This window comes from Lepisosteus platostomus, chromosome 1 (assembly GCF_059453375.1).
Source record: "Lepisosteus platostomus isolate fLepPlt1 chromosome 1, fLepPlt1.hap1, whole genome shotgun sequence".
In the NCBI taxonomy this organism is placed as follows: Eukaryota; Metazoa; Chordata; class Actinopteri; order Semionotiformes; family Lepisosteidae; genus Lepisosteus; species Lepisosteus platostomus.
Window position 1 is genome coordinate 10,087,345 of NC_142611.1, and position 20,571 is coordinate 10,107,915.

Here is a 20,571-nt window from a genome sequence, read left to right on the forward strand (position 1 = left end):
GTAACCACAACTTCACTACTTTAGCTTTACTAATGCCGACTCTAAATGAAACAGTATCATCCTCATATACAGCAGTTTCGAGGGTGTGGCCAAACCATTCTTCTGTAGTTGAGCCATACTGTTTAATGAACATCTACTGTACACCGGATGCTTTAAAAAGCAAATGGTGTAGTGAGTAAGCATTAAACAATTTCACAGTTATGCAGATTAGTGGCACACTGTGCACTTTAAAGAAAAGCAGCCTTAGTGAACCGGGAGGAAATTCTGAAACCATGCTCCTCTGACAGAAGCTATTCTGTGCACTAAGAACTCTATTGAGTCTAGCATTCCGCTTTAATGCAAGAAGACTACTGTATTTCATTGTTTTGTGTTGTGTATTATCCTTGGCTTGCCATTTTACAGTTCAAGTGAAAAGGCAGAACCAAAAACCCATCAAAAGCAATAAGCTAAGTTCTCAAACAGTTATATTCGATGTATTAATCTAAAAGGACATTTTAACATTTATTGCCACAACATAGATACCAAATGTCTCACACAATACACACTGATGTAAAACACTGTACTGTATTTAGGTTCTGTGAAGTCTGCATTATACATGTGTGGAACTGTGAATGGAAATTAATTATTTGAAGCTAAATTTTAAGATTTCTTTAAAAAATCACTAGCATTGTTTTTTGTTAGAAATGACAGATGGGAAGTCAATCAGTTGGCTCAAATGAGAACACCCACTTACAAAAGCAAGCTTGCTTTATAATTTACTCTGAAAATATATATTTAATAGGAGCTCTTCAATTAACAATTTTAGCAATATTGAAACAATGGAAATACTCAAACAGCACAAACATACAGTACATTTATGCAGATATTTAATCATTTCAAAGGTTGGTAAACAGGATTACAATATATTGCTAACATCATAGTTTTCAAGTATAATTTGTAGTTTTATTGCATTGATTCCTTGAGACAAAAGATAGAATCATAGAAGATACAACATTTCTGACCTGAAATGCATCCCACAATATTCTTTGGAATTTAATAAAGTATGCACGATAGACAAGCAGGGTACAGTCTCATATTCCGGTTAGTTATGCTGTTATCCAGCCTATCATTGTTTTGGTTCACACAATCATTTTATATGTCCTTATGAGAGGAGCTATAAAAGAGCTATAAAATGGAATTTTTACTTCCCAAACAACAGAGTCAATGCCAAAACGTTGTGCACTGTCAAACCCTGTTGAACAGCTCGCAACAACAAATGTGATGTTTGTCTTCATCTTCTTTCATTCACATCTTTTCCGTGTTACACCTGTTCAAAATATTCTGAACCTTTCAGAATCTGCCTGTAAACGGCAACTGTTAAGATTTCAGCCTAATCTGTGAGCTGCTGTGGTGCCGAGCGAGGAGAATTTGTTCACTGTGAAGTGAAAGATATTTAGTATTAATGCACTGCAGATATTGCACTGTACAGTAAATCCTGCTGCAACTCCTCGCAGAGATAATGCAACAGTTAATTAAAAAAAAATCCTGAGAGATGCCGTTTCACAGAATGAGGGTACGAGAAAAGATCGTTTGTCTGAATTTATTTTAAAGGACCTTGGATGAAAAAACGCCTGGGTTAGAGGACAAGATGCTCTGGGACCAGTGGCCATCTTTGTGTGGCTCCATTCAGCTCTTTGAGCACACAGGCTGAAGCAGGGGGTGGCACAGAAGCCACAATGCAGGGAGTGAGAGGCAATGATGAAAAGACAGATGATGCACTGAATGATAAGCCGCGATGGATATCTGCTCTCCCGGAAAAGCACCGGCAGTGGTGGTTAGTGGCTGGTGGTGGCAGTGGAAAGGATGGGGGTGGTGGGGGGGGGGAATTTTCATACCTTGCGTTTACGTTCGGCTCTTTCCCGGGAGCGCCTTCTCCTTTCCTTGGCTTTTTCAAGCTCCTTCAAATCAGGGGCTTGATCGAGCTCCCTGGCCTTTTTAATGTGAGCAGCAGCGTGAGCCATGGTCTGACAGCAAGGAACCACCAGCTCCCAGTGATCACTTCGCAGGAGGGTCAATAAAATCCAGGTGACTTCTGCCAAGGGCGCAGGCTGCGAGCCAGGATTCTAACCGTTTCAAAGAGGCATCGGCACTTTCTGTTACAGGCTCAGCTGAGCAGGTCTCTTCCAGAAGAAGCTTCCATCTCCATTTAATGATGCAACAGAAGTGTGAGAGAGTATTTTAGTAGAAGAGTGTGTGTGTGTGGAGGGGGGGTAGGGGGGGGGTGGTTCTTTAACGCCCGTGAATGAAGGTAAGCAGAGAGCTGGCGGATTCTCCCCAGAACTGCAGAGACATCAGATGCTGAAGGCGAAAGCTTTAGGTTAAGCAGATAGCCATCGTCAGAGAAAAAAAAAAAACATACATCCCCCTAAATCCAGTAATAGCAAAAAAAAAGGCCTTTTGGGACCCAGAGCAAGCCTGTGTCCTCTGACTAAATCAAGGAAGGAGCCACACGCACAGAAAAGACAGGGGGGAGCGGGGGAGGACAGTAAGCGCCTTACAGCTCTCCAGCTGCACCTCAGCACAAGGCGAACCAGGAGAAAATGGTGCAGTCTGACTTAATGACTCGCTGTTGCTGCTGCTGCTGCTTTCTCTGCCAGAACACATGACAGTTTTTTTTTTCCTTCCACAAAAATGGCAAAGAAATAATACCGCACGACCCACTTCCAGCACACACGCTAATATTTCATCAGCAGCGCGTAATCAAACTATAAATCACGAGGCCTGTAACATTTCCTATCCTCCTGCGCGTAGGTGCTCGGGTATTTTTCCCAGCATCATGCTGCATGGGATTGTGCATCAAGAGGTTTCTGCACCAAGCAAACGCTAGTAAACTGAAAGGCATGCTGGGCATATTGTGTCTGTGCCTGCCAGAAAATCCCAGCTGTACCTGCTACAAACTGGCACCCATTATGTGCTGAGCTGCTGACACTAGCTGCTATTTTGTAACATTTGCATTTAGAGAAGGATGAGGAGAACACAAGGACTGCAGCTCCTGCAGACTGACGGCTTCTGCGCTTTCCAATAAATCAACTGTCTGCTAGCCGGAGCCATTATCAATAATGCAGAGCTCCCATATCAGGAGAAAGAAAAACAACAAGCAGAGAGCATTAGTAATCCCAGTGATTTTAAACCCACTACCGTAATGCAGGCTTCCCTGCTAAGCACTCTTAATCCCCTACAGCAAATCCGTATTCTAAAGCACATACAGGAAAGCCACGTTTTTTGAAGTCGATCTGAAAAAGGCCATGTGATAAGGTACACAGCTGGCTTCAATTTTAATTCTACACATTATAAATATCTATATTTTGAAAATATACACTGTATCAGAATCGTGTATAAAAATAACGCAATTGTCTTCCTTAAAACAAATGATGCCCCAGTTAGTTAAAAACTCTTGGGGATACAGACGGTAAATTTGTGGTTCAAAACATTTAAAGGTTAAATTACATTACAGAGACCTCCCAGATTACATTTTTAGTATTATAAGAATGAATGACGTACTTCAGATGTAATAAAAAGTACTGTACTGTATATGAACAACTCTTTTTACACAGTAATTCCTTTTGCATACAGTGCTTTGCCGGGATAGGCTCTGGCTCACCTGTGACTCTGTATTGGAAAAAGCTGTTACAAAATGGATGGATGGATGAATGGTGCTACACCCCTATTGGATCAAGAATTTGGATAACATTGGACTTCAAAGTCCACCTTGCAATCATATATCTTTCTCTGAAAATGTAAAAGAAGGCCATTTATCATTAACCTAGCTTCATCAATGGCATTGCTTGACACTGTCCCTAGTAAATCATTCAAGTTTCGGTAAATCAAGTAGATGTAATGTCTAGGTTCTGTAGAAGTCATGTACACAGTTCAGTCACAGAACGCCCTTTTCCTACTACTACCAAATCTCAGAGTACTCTTATTTTTGAAAGTGGAAACACAAAATTGAGCAGGTAAATAACAGAAGGCACAGTGGGTCCTTTCTGCATGTCAGGGTACTGGGCCAAAACAGCACGCACCCACCCACACATTCCTTTAGAAAGGGTGGAAAATATTAATGTACTGTATATACAGCCAAGTTATGAGTTTCACAGAAGACAAGCCAACCTGACACTGATGTGTATTCTGTAACACGTTGAATTGTACAGAATGAGAAGCGTTTATGGGTTTCAGGTGGTTCTCATTCATTCTTACACAAAATATGATCGTTTTTTTGTCAAATTGTGGTGTGTTTTTTTCAGTGCATTAATATTGAGAATTGACAAAAAAAAACGATAGTAATATATACATACAGTATAATGTAATACTGTGATCCAGTTAAGCCAATATTGTTGTTGTTGTTGTTGTTGCAATTATAATTATGACTGCTTTACAAGAAACTGGACATTTTTACCAAAAGTATGACTGTAAGAAATATAAAGATGCTAAAGTAACAGAAGTCATCAATAAAGCCAGATAGGAACTCGGCACCTTTCATAAATGTCTTTTCAGTATAAACATGAAAACGACTTCCAGGTCACTCTTCAGGAACAATTGGATGTCATGGATAATAACTGTAAGTGCAACCTAAAAGTGCAACCTAAAAATGTAGCATCTACGCTGAAGATGTTAAAACCAGAAGAACTAATTGAGAGAACAAAGTTTTTCAGGGCTATCAGAGCTCTGTTTGTGCTGAGTTTCCAAGTAATGGAGTCATTGAGGAAACAGAAGGATCCCAGGGTGAGAGATCCAGCCCTGTTAATGGTCCTACACAGGCGAACCAATTGCAGATTGCAGAGTTTAGGCCAGCTGGTATAACAGCTGCCTCTGTTTTCAGTAGTCAGCAGGTCCAAACTGGCAACCAGCAAAAAAAAATAGTTAAAACTGGAATTCAACTGATTTTGATGTCAAGTGGCTCTCCAAAAGACATCTGACTCCCTTGCATTCTAGTGCCAAAGAATTTCCTTTTTATGGGACACACTGTACATTTGTGTTCTGGTAGTAAATACAGTGCCTTGCGAAAGTATTCGGCCCCCTTGAACTTTTCAACCTTTTGCCACATTTCAGGCTTCAAACATAAAGATATAAATTTTTTATTTTATGTGAAGAATCACCAACAAGTGGGACACAATTGTGAAGTGGAACGAAATCTATTGGATTTTTGAAACTTTTTTAACTAATAAAAAAATGAAAAGTGGGGCGTGCAAAATTATTCGGCCCCCTTGCGTTAATACTTTGTAGAGCCACCTTTTGCTGCGATTACAGCTGCAAGTCGCTTGGGGTATGTCTCTATCAGTTTTGCACATCGAGAGACTGAAAATCTTGCCCATTCTTCCTTGCAAAACAGCTCGAGCTCAGTGAGGTTGGACGGAGAGCGTTTGTGAACAGCAGTTTTCAGCTCTTTCCACAGATTCTCGATTGGATTCAGGTCTGGACTTTGACTTGGCCATTCAAACACCTGGATACGTTTATTTGTGAACCATTCCTTTGTAGATTTTGCTGTATGTTTGGGATCATTGTCTTGTTGGAAGATAAATCTCCGTCCCAGTTTCAGGTCTTTTGCAGACTCCAACAGGTTTTCATCCAGAATGGTCCTGTATTTGGCTGCATCCATCTTCCCCTCAATTTTAACCATCTTCCCTGTCCCTGCTGAAGAAAAGCAGGCCCAAACCATGATGCTGCCACCACCATGTTTGACAGTGGGGATGGTGTGTTGAGGGTGATGAGCTGTGTTGCTTTTACGCCAAACATATCGTTTTGCATTGTGGCCAAAAAGTTCGATTTTGGTTTCATCTGACCAGAGCACCTTCTTCCACATGTTTGGGGTGTCTCCCAGGTGGCTTGTGGCAAACTTTAGACGAGACTTTTTATGGATATCTTTGAGAAATGGCTTTCTTCTTGCCACTCTTCCATAAAGGCCAGATTTGTGCAGTGTAAGACTGATTGTTGTCCTATGGACAGACTCTCCCACCTCAGCTGTAGTTCTCTGCAGTTCATCCAGAGTGATCATGGGCCTCTTGGCTGCATCTCTGATCAGTCTTCTCCTTGTCTGAGCTGAAAGTTTAGAGGGACGGCCAGGTCTTGGTAGATTTGCAGTGGTCTGATACTCCTTCCATTTCAAGATGATCGCTTGCACAGTGCTCCTTGGGATGTTTGAAGCTTGGGAAATCTTTTTGTATCCAAATCCGGCTTTAAACTTCTCCACAACAGTATTACGGACCTGCCTGGTGTGTTCCTTGGTCTTCATGATGCTCTCTGCGCTTTCAACAGAACCTTGAGACTATCACAGAGCAGGTGCATTTATACAGAGACTTGATTACACACAGGTGGATTCTATTTATCACCATCAGTCATTTAGGACAACATTGGATCATTCAGAGATCCTCGCTGAACTTCTGGAGTGAGTTTGCTGCACTGAAAGTAAAGGGGCCGAATAATTTTGCACGCCCCACTTTTCATTTTTTTATTAGTTAAAAAAGTTTCAAAAATCCAATAGATTTCGTTCCACTTCACAATTGTGTCCCACTTGTTGGTGATTCTTCACATAAAATAAAAAATTTATATCTTTATGTTTGAAGCCTGAAATGTGGCAAAAGGTTGAAAAGTTCAAGGGGGCCGAATACTTTCGCAAGGCACTGTATAATATGAGGAACATTTTGTTGTTTTCCGATGCACAAAGTAATACTTTCATGACCTCGCTTTTGGAAGATCACCAGATTTTCTACTGCTACAAGATGTCTTATTAATACAGCATATCAATCTAAAGCACTGATAAGTCTGTCTCCACACTTTTACACATAATGTCTTAAGCTCTGAAATGAGTCTGTCTGCTTTTCTCGGGACCTCTTCCACGGCTTCTATATCTTTCTTATAGTGAGACTAGAACTGTGTGCAGGACTCCAGATATTTCCTAACGAAAGGCATTACACAGTTTCAGCTTCTTCCGACATGTCTTATGTTCTCAATTAAGATTCACATTTGCAGTTGGACTGCTTCTGTACATTGTCGATTTTGTTAAAACAATATCAATTATACCTCTAATAGAGAAGACATGAAGCACCCGAAAAATTATTTTAAAAAGTTAAAACTGACGGAAAATGTTACGTCACGCCCCCGGAGGAGTCATCGTTCCACCTCGCATTCCAGTGCTGTTCCTAATTAGTCAATTAACCTCATCCTATTCAAGGCTGGGTTACACACATCTCCCTGCTCAGTATTGGGTATACCCTGGTAAGAGGTACTCCTCCAAGATTTTCCTGCATCTCACTACTAGAAAATTGGCTTCCTGACCCTGGTTTGTCTCCTGGTTTTGGTTTTGGCTTTCTACTGTTTGTTCTGGTTTGGACTCTCGACTTCCACACGGTGTTTCTCCCTGTGTTTGGCTAGACTACCTATGGCTTATGGACCTGTGCTTGACCACTCGACCATGTCCCCAGCTTTCATTCAGGTTTCTGCATAGGGTCCACACTGCTATAAACTAATCCGTAACTGAAAAGCATCCAAAAAATGGACAAACGATTTCTAATTGTAAAACGTCAAAAATACTGATTTAAATACTGTATGTAAGCCTGCTGTAACAGGTCTGTTTTTGCTGCCTACCATTCCCATACAGTACTTTTGTTTTCATCACTGTGGATGGTAGGACTGAAAACAAAGTAGCGCTTCTTGGTGTGATAGTAGGTAGGTTTTTCTGTTGGCTGCAGGGAAAATAAATGTACAAAGGTTGTCTACCACTGGTCTAGAAAAAAAGATAAACTAATATGTTGTGATGAAGATTTCCATCCCTGTTACGTTCATCGTGTTTAGAGTGGAACTGTTGTGGAATTAATTGGAAAGCGTGCTTTTTTTAGTACAATCACACTCTGCTATGGCTCAAACGGCTTTCTGAAATTAATCTCCAATTTTAACCTCCAACCTTTCATTACATCTGGCTGCATGATCTTGGACTCATTAATGTCCCTCTTTTATAGGGCTGCACAGTATTATTAATGTGTACACTATTTCTTCTGTTTCTATACCAACATGCACACCTGTTCTTCATATGCATGTTAAGGGTAAAGTTCAACAAAGAGTTTAAACTTTCTGATTCTGTCACTCTAGAATCCAAACCTGCCATCAGAGAAATGAGAAAAGGCTCAAATGCTGAATGTAGAACTGCTGGCAACAAGTGAAGATACCATAGAAAATACAGAGTTCAGTTTTGATCACAATACTACAAAGATAACATTACAGTCTAAGAACAAATTAAAAAAGAGCCACTAAAATAACTGCTAATCTCATATGAATTGTCATATACAGACAAGGTAAAGGAACTACATCTTTTCAGTCGTGAATAAAGGAGACTGTGTGGGGATTGTACCCAAGTGCTGTATATTAAATGAACAAGTAAAGGTTTATTCCATGCTGAAAAGAGTGTTTCTTTCCTATTCTTTTCAGCATGGAATAAACAGTTACTTGTTCCTTTGAAGCCTACGCATGCCGACGCAGCTACCTACTTGAACTACATATATACATATATACTGTACAGTATATAAGTATATAAATAATACAAATATATTACAAATATTTACAATATACATAAATATATTCCATTGTATACACAAATAGGGTCAACAAGGGGACTAAATTAGAAATCCTGTTTGAATCAAGGACCTGGATTCACAACTGGAAAGTAAAATTGAATTCATTTAGGAAGGAGAACAGGAAATGCTCCCATGCATTGTGCATCTGGAAGAGACTTCAGAGCCAAGGGGGTGAGGCCCAAACTCTGGGCTCCTTCCTTACCAGGCAAGCGGAATGGCCCAACTGGGTTCCTATCTTTATGGACTTTCCTATGATCTGGAGGTACAGTACAAGCCTGCCTGACTGATAGGGACTTATCAAGAGTGTGGAGCCATTCCGGTTGTCATGAATTCTGAAAAGCTACCAATACTTCTTAATGTGCCCAGTGTGCTGCAGTTCCGACATTACTCAACAATTTCAGTGCTTCCTGACAAGCCAGGTCTGCCAACAAGGCGCTATGACAAAGGTCTGGATTTCATCCACCTCCACATACTGTACCCCTTTGTACCTTCAGGCCCTTTCTGTACTTGTGTAGAAGGAGATAGAGGACATTCACTCAGACACTCATCCAATTAATTATTTAATTCTGTGGCCAGTGTTACTCCAGCAAATGTTATATTTAGATAATATTTCTGATAGCCTCCACTGTAACTCTGAGGTACAGTAATGTAGTACAGACAAATCACTGTTGATTACAGTCTAATTTGTCCTGAACCTGCCCCCAAGCATTGATTTAAGCTGAAATCAGTCTCAATTACCTGGGATACATTCACATAGCTTCATGGCCTTTAACAATAAGAACATTATTAAAATGATAAGTATGTTTCTCAACAAATTCAATAACGACAAAATTGCAACCATTTTTTTGTTGAGTAAGTAGTATGAATATCCGTTCTGGATGACGTAGTCTTGATAGAACTGACAGGTAAAACAGCAATAAAATTAAAAATGTACATTACTGTGTGGTGCAGGTTACTTCAGGTGAGACAGCTGGTAAAGTAAGTTAGGCAAAAAAAAGTATCATTACTGATCTTAGGTGAAATCATGCCAAAAACGCTGTCTGACTGAATCATCTAAAATCAGTTTGCTCTATTTTTCAGTGAAATATTTTTATCTTATCTATGAAGACAGACTGGGACGACTCGTATAAAGAACACCAATCACAGGAGCAGCCCCCAGACACCAGTGACACTCACATAATTAAATGAAAGCCCAACTGCTGAAATAACAATATTCATCCTCCAGTCAGCATATTTCAGAATGTCAGTATCAGTGGCAAATTTCTTGAGTAGAAATAGAACAAGAAACTCATCTAACTGGTACAAAGAGACAAAAAAGGACCTGTAGTCTGAATTTTTAAACATATCCTTACACTTGAGCTAACAACTTTTGTTATCAATGTAAAATTTAAACATCAAAAACAACTTTATACCGTATATATTCGATTTGTGAGGTGGCAATTTTTCTTAAAGTAACAATACAATATGGCTACAGTGCACGTCAGTGTGACCTGTAATTAAATGCTGATTTAGTAAAACACAATTAGAAAACACAATTTTTTGTATTCAAATTCAAGTTCATAAACAAGGGTCATGTCATTGCTCCAACTGCATTTTCAACATTTCTGAGTGACACAGTCTGTTTTATAACAGACAAGCTCCCTGAAGAAGTGCAGATGACTTAGTTAATGGATAGCAAATTATTTAATCATAGACGGTAGAAAACAAAAAGCACAACAACTTCAGTGTTCACAGAACAGTACAGTGATGAAGCCGCAGAATGTGCCTGAAGTTAATTTAAAGGAATCTCCAAACAATTGTCAAAATATTTGCTGAGAGTTACAATTAACATTTAGAAGAGCAAATTCGCCCACCAACAAGCTCCAGATGCACATGGCCCAGTGCCAGTAATTCGGGTTAACAATGTCTTGAGAATTTAAAGTACAGTAAATCCATACCTGGAGAGTTATTATTCACAGAAGTCTGAAATTGCCTGAAATACAGTATGTATGTGCAGAAACTGGCAGCCTAGGGAAGTTGGTATGTGCATTGCAACTGAAACTAAAGTGATATACTGCGTAGTCATCATTTAAACCTTACCCTGGATGGGTTTGAAACATGAATAACCTGCAGGGAATTTTTAATAGGACTGGAATCGCATTACTAACGCTATGTGCAGGAAATTTCACATATCAGCTGGGAAAACAGACACACCAGTATCAGAGACCTTAGTGCTATTGGCTTGATCCTGCTGTGTGGATGTCAAACTCTAGGCTCCCAAAAAAAGGTCTTCTCCCAGCTTAACCTACACTGTAGATACAAAAGCACTATTGATATTATAAACTCAAAACAGTTTTCACAGAACATTTAAAAAAACCTGACTTAAGATATAAAGAAAGAAGATTAGTTTTATCCCAAACTAGCTGATTCTTTTGTTTCCAAATATGTTAATAAAACCAATTATCACTTTACTCAAAGTACCCAGAACATAAATCCTTCACATGTCCATGACGGTGTCTGAAGCGAAGAATACCCAGTGCTGTAATGTTGTTAGTTCGCACCAGATATTTTCTGGTTAATATACTGTGTTACAGTATTTAAACTGATAACCACACTTCCCCATGTCAAAGACATATTTGCTCTGCATGTGTTCATCGCAAGCAAAGTCATTATACCGTCCTCAACGACATTTCTGAATTTTTTGAGAAAAGAGCTCCTCAGTTTTGATGATCTAGTGACTCTTTTAAACAACTAGTCGACTAAATGCAGTGTAGAGAAAAGATGTGGAATTTCAACAAACCATCCATCTTCGACTAGAGAATATTAGATGAGATTTTTCAGATGTTCTGCAGCAGCCTCTTGTCCAACTCTACAGCATACTTGATTGACGAGTGCGATTTTTTGAACCAACCTCATTGTCACACACAGCATAACAGAGGATCTGCTCGTAAATCTGCCCTGTTTAATCCTCAAATCCAGGCTAACAGCACGTCCAGATGGCTTTCCGTTTTGCAAAGAGCTACACTGTAATTTAATCATATCACCACAACATAAAACTTGCAAGAGAAGTAGATGCAATTATTTTCTAGAATAAAACCATAACTGTACGTCGGCCTTAATCCAAAGGGCCTATGCTCATCTTTGGGAAGATTCAGATACATCTGGATTTTTCATTTAGCTCAGTGCAGAATATGTTTTTCCTATTTTCTTTCATTTCCTTCTGTGAAGTGGCACTTAAGAACGCCATACTTCATCAAATGAGCACCGCCAGTCGGATTTTATGATAATGACTAAGGGAGATTCCTTCACAATGTGAGAAGGAACTGCAGCAAAGACTGAAAGCTAAGGCTGTCATTAAAAGCAGCAATACAGAGATCTGTGGTGGTCAGGCAGGTGGAACTAAGCACTGTATATACTTTCTGACAGGACATAAATCTGTGCAATAAATTAGGTATCCAAACAAATGTTTATAGTATAATTTAGATAGTTTTTTTTCGTATTTAATTCCCTTTAATTATGAATTTGCAGCTTTAAAGGTCAAGGGTTTTCAACACTCCCCATCAACCAATTACAAGAGGCATATCAAGACCTCAGATGGGACCTCCAATTACAGTATCCCCCGTCACCACGCAGTAATGCTGGTTGAAAATTCCAGAGAGAGCAGTGCCACCTACTGGTTCACCAGCGACACTGTCAGCAGTACTACAGCAGTCAGCAGTACTACAACCTCAGTATTCAATTCAATTTAATTCAAGGTGCTTTATTAGCATGACCGATGGGTACAATTAGTATTGCCAAAGCAAATAAATTAATGAAATTCGCTAATAAAAACTAACCGCGCGAATGGCGGAAATAAGTTCGCGAATAAGTACTGTAACTTAATACGTTATGGGAAAAACCAGGTATGGTTCAGTGGCAAGCAACACTGTATCTTTCCGCAGTATTTTTTTTGTCATAACCGTTACCTACTTCAGAAATTGTAATTAGTGGTAGTAAGTTTTTTTTTTAATGAACATGAGGAATAGAAACTAAAAAAGCATTGCAAAATCCAGGTCATTGCATGTGCAAACGAAAACATTAGACAACTGCTACCCTGTTGCTTACCCTGCATTAGAGTTCATTCTTACAGATCATTTTCCTTATTTTTTTACATTGTGTTTTTATTACTATTATAAATGCAGCGCCACTGTACTGTAATAAAGCATTTACAGCACGGTAATAACTGACGAGAACGTAAATTAAGTGTACTCACTCCTGTTCGCAAGATATGTCTAATTCTCTTTCGTATAAATTTTTCTTATTTTTTTTCTACGAGACGTGTTAGAAGTGATACGTTCGGGGACCGCGATGTTCTTTTATTTAACATTTCTTTTTATTTTTTGGTCAACAATGAATCACATACAAGCATTCAATAACATCCAACGCTTTGCTTAAGGAAGCTGAATAACCAAAGCGTAACCTGTGATGCACGGATACATTAAAGGGTTAAAACTCTAATTTGGAAGGCTGCACATGATTAGTCCAACAGTATATATACATACTTGCACATACTTTAGTGTCTGTTTATGCTGTTTATACAGTATATTTATTCATTAATTACTCGATACATATGGCACTGTTACCACCATGTAGCATGTATTTCAGAAGCTGCTGTAAATGAGCTCGAGTCAGTACTGGGATGGCAGACCAAACCATGTCACAATAAAACCTCAATATTTGCTTATTTGCGCTAGATCTTTAGTGATCACTTTGCGGATCAAATTCGCAGGCTGCGTAGAAGAGAGAGTACAGTAAATGCGGGAATCCACTTCCGCGGCATTTTTATGTCGTGATCCACTCCACCCGAACTGCATCAGTCTCTAAAGCGGGCGGAGCGGTGGCTCTGTGGCTAAGGATCTGCGCCCGTGACTGGAAGGTTGCCGGTTCAAATCCCGCGGCCGGCAGAGGAATCCTACTCCGTAATCCTACAATGGCAGACCCTGCGCTCTGACCCCAAGCTTCTCTCTCTGTCTGTGTCTCCATGGAGAAAAGCTGGGGTATGAAAAAAGACAAATTCCTAATGCAAGAAATTATATAGGGCTAATAAAGAAACATTATTACATTATATAAAGTTAAAAGGCACAGCTTGGTTAAAAAAAAAGTGCCATAATGCCTCATAGTTAAGTTATGCCTCATAGGTTACTTACACACCTAAAGCTTGTAAACTATTTATTTTTCTTGATAAATTAAAAGGGTTTATTGAAGAATGATCTGATTCCTCTGGACTTATGCATACAGTAAACCTACTAACCATTATACTGTAATTCACAACACGATTTCAAGTCACTACTCTACAGTACAGTAATACAATCTTCCAAGGCTTACACCATGACATGTCATGAAGGTTTAGGTGTCTTCTTCCACTGGTTGTATAGTGCATTTCTTGCAAAGAGATAAAAAAGGAAGAGAAGTTTATTAAAATATAATAAAAATGTGAGGATTACTTAAGGAAATCGAAGGTAAAAGTTCACTGTTCAAAACTGAGTGCAGGCTTTTCCCTTAAAGGTGAAGAAACGCCTCTGGGGTAACAATTTTTTACCCTACCTTGTTAGAAGGAGTCTACTGTAGCTTTGTAAAAATAAGACTCGGGCAGTTATGATATGGCTGAAGTGTAGTTTTCCTTAATTTCATACTTCCACAAACAGATCTGTGAAAACATTTTGCAAATATGTTCAGTTCTGAGTCTGGAAGAGGAAAGTTAGCAAAGTGTAAAGGATCAGACTGTTTTACCATCTGGTCACCCGCTTATTCTGAAACGAGTGCTTGTATCCCCCAACTCGAGATAAGATAAGAAGGTCAGATAATGTATATTTCTCGACACCAAGCAAAAATCCCTTTTTACTCCCAGCTGTGAGGTTACGCGTGGGAAATAAATTTAAGAAGAGAATGTTTCAGGAACATAAAGCATTGAGGCTGTGGTCTAACTATTACTGTTTCTACAGTATTTCATCATTTTGGACTTGTTTGTGCTACCCACACGTGACACTCTGCACTTGCATATTGAATGTGTGCTGTCATTTCTACCAGGGTGTAGCTATACCAGTTTGGAGCCATTGCTGATAACTGAAGTCTGGATTTGGCCAATATCTGGGGAAGAGGCCTCCACCAGAAGATGGATCATCTGCCCAGTAAAAACACTGAGTGCAGATGAAGCAGCTGCTCCAACACAGTTTTGTTAACAGAAGTCACATTTCTGTTACCATCAGTAGAGGGACTTAAATAAGGTTCCAGTTTGTGTATGCGGGTACTGTATATGTACAGTACAGTGACTGAAACGCATTCCTACATTTTAAATTGACAGAAGTCTAATCAAACTATCCTACAGGACAAAATAGGAGAGAAAATGAGAAGCGTCTATAGTCCATTTTATAACACATATATTCATATGGACTTCAATTGCCTGTGCAATGGACAACTAAAACTATTTACAGTAAAGCTGTTTGTGTTACACAACATGGTTGTCAAGCAAAACAGCAATTTATACTGCACATTATAGAAATATACCATGCAAAAACCCATTTAGTCCCAGACAGGCTATAGTTCATTCTGAGATGCTGCAAAAAATTGTCTACACTCATCAGACTCATTTGTCTCGCACACATCACCGCGTCAGAGAAAAAATGACACGGTATTCTACTTCTGAACATAAAGGATAGAACTGGGATATCTACAGTATATAGTACCCCAAGGCAAGAAAACTCACGTTGACATGTTGCCTTTTTTTTTAACAAGCCAAAACTGAACACGGTTACTAAAATAAAGGCGAGACTAAGAAAAATAAAGACAAGCACGGGTGTGGCAGTCTGGTTTAACCATTTGTGAAGTGTTATTTATTGCTCTCAATGCACTGATCCCCCATGGTGACACGTCTCATAGCAACAGAGCCATTAGCAAAGGCAGTGCAATAAAACTCACAGTGGAGAAGCTGTGGTGACAGGGCCTGCCTATGGCACGAGATCTCCTGGGATTCATTAAGTAATATATTCTTCACAGGGTGGAGTTCTGCCCTAATGAGCCCTTCTCCCTGAAGCCAATGAAGAGCTTGGCTACACTTCTTAAGATGAAAGCAATGTAGTTCAACAGCATTTAAAAAAGGCACACAAAGAGGAATCTGTTTTTACAGATCCAATTTTCATCCAATTTCAGTATATCATTCACATATACTGTACAACAGGCAAGGTGTTATTATCAGATAATAATCAGGTGATATGAAAACAAACTATTGCAGTGTGTCGTGTGCTCTGGGGTTATCTATGCATTTCAGCAGGTAACTTAAGTCAAATTTTATCTACTTGCATTTACGCTATGTGTGGGAAGGGGATTAAAATATTTCTGGGTTTGGTGAAGCACGGTTTTCAGCTAAAGACAAACAAATATAACATTAACAGCACAATAAAGACCTAACCAGGATGTTTTATTTTATTAGAAAAACCGAAGTATTTTAAGATAATATCACTTTATTGGCCATATACAATTTCTTGTATTAGGAATTTCTTTTCATATACCCCAACTTGCTCTCCACAAGACACACAAACAGAGAGAGAAGCTTGGGGTCAGAGCACAAGGTCAGCGATTTAGTCGGCACCCCTGGAGCAGTTGGGGTTAAGGGTCTTGCTCAGGGGCCCAACAGAGTAGGATTCCTCTGCCGGCCACAAGATTCGAACCAGCAACTTTCCAGCCACAGGTGCAGATCCTTAGCCACAGAGCCACCGCACGAAAAGGTGGTACAAGGTGGTAAAGTATATCTGTCTACATTTATTTTATTGTTTTTTTTACAATGAATCTTAATCCGCTAAAAAGAGAGGGCTGCAACATTACACTGTTCTCTTCAAACTAGTTGTTGAACTTTTAAAATTGGTGTATGTGCTTAACACAATTTCTTCAGCCATAGCATTAGATGTTTCATGATTAATTCTTACATGTGCAACCATCATGGATGACAGTCTCTGTGATACTTCCAAAACGACTTCTCGCATACAAATACTTTTGTCTAAATGAGGGTAACGTAATAATCTTGTTTCCATTGGACAAACAGTGACTAATACTAGCAAACAGACAATACTGGCACGTCATCAGAGAGAAATATATTAATTTTTCTGTGGTATATTAGGCTATTATTTTCATACATAACCTAAGATGAAGCTCTGCAGCTCCAACGGTATAGGGATGACTTACGCTCTGTCTAGATGGTCTTGACTGGTGTGTGTACCAGTTCGAATGCCAATGGAATTATTGCCTGTGGAGGCCTCTCTCCCAGGTATTGGCCAGACCCTCAGCATTCTGTTATGTGGATAGATTTCAATCAATCAATTCAATTTCAACTATATTACTGTTATCTCCTTGGGAAATGTGTTTTGAGTCCAATACAACAACGAAACATAAAAACCATCATCAATTAAGAGGTCAGGACAAAGAATATTTCAGGAACTATTCCAAACTGGTAGGTGTCACGCCCTCTGCAGCCAGAGGGCGCTCCTTCTCTGTCCTGTCCCTAGTTTCCGGTCTGCTGTCCTTCCTGTCCCTCTCTTTCCCTTGGGCTATATATTTCCGGGTCTTGCACTCTGTCCTCGCTCAGCATTGACGTTCGGATGTCCTGAGACCCGCCTAGCACCAGGGCGCCCCACGTCCGCTCCCTGAGGGCATAGGTTTCTATATGGCATTCCTGAACTCTTTGCACTATGAGCCCGGGCCTTTTTCCTGTCTCGCCGCTACGCATATGGGTCTTTTTCTGCTCTCCTGCTCCCCACGGTTAGTCCCTTTGGACGTCCGTGACAGAATGCTGAGCCACCTACTGACCCCGCGAGCGGCGCTTTTTTTTGTGTCTTGCCGCAGTTTTTTTTTCTTGTTCTCTGGGCTGTTTTTTTTTTTTCAGTTCCTCTATTCTAATCACTGGATATCACTCCGATCTTCCGTGCCTGTGAGCGGGTCCTGTACCTGGCTTTCCTCGGGTAGATCACTCCGATATCAGTGATTGAATGTTGAGCTGGCTTGCCTATTCTCATTACTGGATATCACTCCGAGCTTCTGTGTCTGGAGCGGGTTCTCTTGCCTGGCTCTTCCTGGTCTTGCTCTCTCCGATATCAGTGATAGAATGGTAAGCTTTCTGCCGTTCCTCCATGCCTTTCGCTGGATATCACTCCGGGCATCTGTGTCTGTGAGCGGGCTTCGGTCTGGCTTTCCTCAGGTTGTCCACTCCGATATCAGCGTTAGTATGCGAACGTGCCCATTTGCCGTTCCTCCATTCTTTTGCTGGATATCATTCCGGGCATCTGTGTCTGTGAGCGGACTTCGGTCTGGCTTTCCTCAGGTTGTCCACTCCGATATCAGCGTTAGAATGTGAACGTGCCATTTGCCCAGTCTGCGGTATTTTTCCCCGGGGTTTTTGTGTTTTTTTTTCTTGTTTTTTGCCTTTTTGTTTTGATTTTTTTCTTCCTGGTTTCCCCTCCTTTTTGGTCCCCCCTGCTCTCTGTGTCTCGGACCTTTGGTTCCTACCTGTTTTTGGTTCCTATCTGTCTTGTGTGGTTTGTCTCCCTGGTCTTTCCCAGGTTTTTGTCTGTTGGGTTTGTGCTTGTGTACTTTTTTGTTTTAAGTCTCCGGAGCTCTTCTCTACCCCCCCTTCCTCCACCCAATAAAGGTGTATACCCCGGAGGAAGGGGTAGCTCTCAGCCGTGGATTCCCGGAGGTTTCCTTTCAGTTAAATGAGGTTTTTCCTCCCCCCAGTGCTGTGCAGCTTATTTATTTGTATGGGCGTCGGGAGCCGCCCATGAAGGGGGGGGTACTGTCACGCCCTCTGCAGCCAGAGGGCGCTCCTTCTCTGTCCTGTCCCTAGTTTCCGGTCTGCTGTCCTTCCTGTCCCTCTCTTTCCCTTGGGCTATATATTTCCGGGTCTTGCACTCTGTCCTCGCTCAGCATTGACGTTCGGATGTCCTGAGACCCGCCTAGCACCAGGGCGCCCCACGTCCGCTCCCTGAGGGCATAGGTTTCTATATGGCATTCCTGAACTCTTTGCACTATGAGCCCGGGCCTTTTTCCTGTCTCGCCGCTACGCATATGGGTCTTTTTCTGCTCTCCTGCTCCCCACGGTTAGTCCCTTTGGACGTCCGTGACAGTAGGGCTGTACCCTCACACATGAATAAAACCCAACTCTCCTGAGCATGTACACCCATTTACACAATTCTGTAAATATACAATAGGAAAAACTGAGGATGAAGATACCAATTAGAAACGCTTAATTTTTTAGACAAAGTGAGAAAGAAATAGAAAAGCAATGCTGCAATATACAGTGTCTTGTCTATTGTCTAGTCTATACACCCTTTCCAAAATAACACATTTTGTGGCCCAAGAGACTGAACAGACACATTTAGGCTGCGGTTTAGAGTCTGGGGCAAGTGACCTTGCCATGTTGTCACAGCTGATACCCTGGCTGCTATCAAGAAATGGCAGAACCAGATCAATTAGCTTGTAGAAACCACACAAGTTAGACAGACCGCACAGCCTCCTTTCATTTGTTACTCAGATACTGTTACTGTTGATTTATTACTTTCATGGTAAACTCTGATATTATGTCTTCTGCCATGTTATAAATAATGGCCCATTTTAATAAACAGCACTTAAAAGTGCTAACAAATGCCTCAAATGGAAATCTACTGTAGGCGTCTAAGAGAAATATTTTTTGAACAGTTGTCTTACTAATGTCTTACTAATACCCTTTCTCTGACTGATATCCTGTGAAGACATTTCAAGTTGAAGAGCGTAACATTTATTTAAGGTCATTCTGGAAATGATGTCATAATGTGAATAATAAATTCTAAAATATCAGTTGATAATCATGACATTTGGTAATACCAACATTTGACCTCTAGGTGGGGACTACCAGCCTAAATATGGGTAGTAGGTAGAATATGTTAGGTTTAAATTTAATTGTAAAACATAAAATAAATCAAAATATACTATGAGGCCCTAGAAACACAACAAACGCTATTGGTTACAGTATTAATTTGTAGCATTTTATCGCCTCACGACATTTAGTTCACGCTATGGATCTCAATGCTTTTTATTACCAGTCATTTTCATTGGTAGTTTTTCTTTCTGACGGGTGAAAAGCCCTTAATGTTCTTTTTATAGGTGAAAACAATTATCATCTTAAATTAAAGAAAAAGTTTTAATATTTCCTGGATTATGTCAACCCTGCATCCATGTCATTTTTTTCTCCCCTGAGGGAAAACAAGTGTAGTTACACTTCTCGAGTGAAAAGAAGTCTTATTTTCCAGATTTTGTTCACCTCACCTATTCAAATGACAGAAAAGCCACACACACACACAAAAAAAACAACTAAAGACTATGGCAAGTACAGCCTCAAGGCAACAAAAAACAGGGACACTTGCCGTGTGATCCTACACAGACCTTACCTGGGATGAGGAGCCTGAAACCATGCTGTCCATGTGTGGCCTGATCACAATAAACCCCTAGAACCCTTGAGCGCTGCTGACACACGGCATTACTGTCTCTGGATTACTGTGCTTCGTGCTGTTCGTATTAAACATACTTCTCCGCCACCACCAGGGCAGCTTGAGGCTGAAAACAAACCTTAAATAAGGGATTACTGGACAGAAATAGGGACAGAGTCTTCAACCGTGACCTAGAATCACTGGTTCTTAGTGTTAACAGCATACTCTTGAAAGGCAGAAAACAAAGCTAATGTCTTATTGCACACATCAAGAGCCACAAACTTGCGTGTTATTTTTAACGGTGTAGTTCCTCCCACTAATAAACATGGAGAGATTTCGTGTGTAAAATTCACATTCTATTTTAGTGCTTAATAAATTGACCACACAGCACCTACAAAGATTACCGTTTTTCAAATGATAGATTTTAATGAGTTTGCCCTTTTTTTTTAGAACTCTGGAGTTCATGGCCCCTTGAATAATTACATTTTAATGCTGGTATGTTATCA

At 40.2% G+C, this 20,571-nt stretch overlaps 1 protein-coding gene across 9 annotated transcripts in view; it reads right to left on the reverse strand.

The window, feature by feature from the left end:
* LOC148677655 (ankyrin-2-like) overlaps window positions 1-20,571 on the reverse strand; it is a 175,112-nt gene that overhangs the window by 95,404 nt on the left and 59,137 nt on the right. Inside the window, exon 1 of one of the 9 annotated variants that reach the window (XM_088616686.1) lies at window positions 20,027-20,130. The exons of 4 other annotated variants lie outside the window; for them this stretch is intronic. In XM_088616686.1, coding sequence (XP_088472812.1) covers window positions 20,027-20,059 — 33 coding nt within the window. In that variant the 5' untranslated portion in view covers window positions 20,060-20,130. Of the gene's footprint in view, window positions 1-1,874; window positions 2,897-20,026; window positions 20,131-20,571 lie in introns of those variants that run through there. 4 more of the 9 variants (XM_088616615.1, XM_088616662.1, XM_088617878.1 and 1 more) reach the window with 4 other exon arrangements.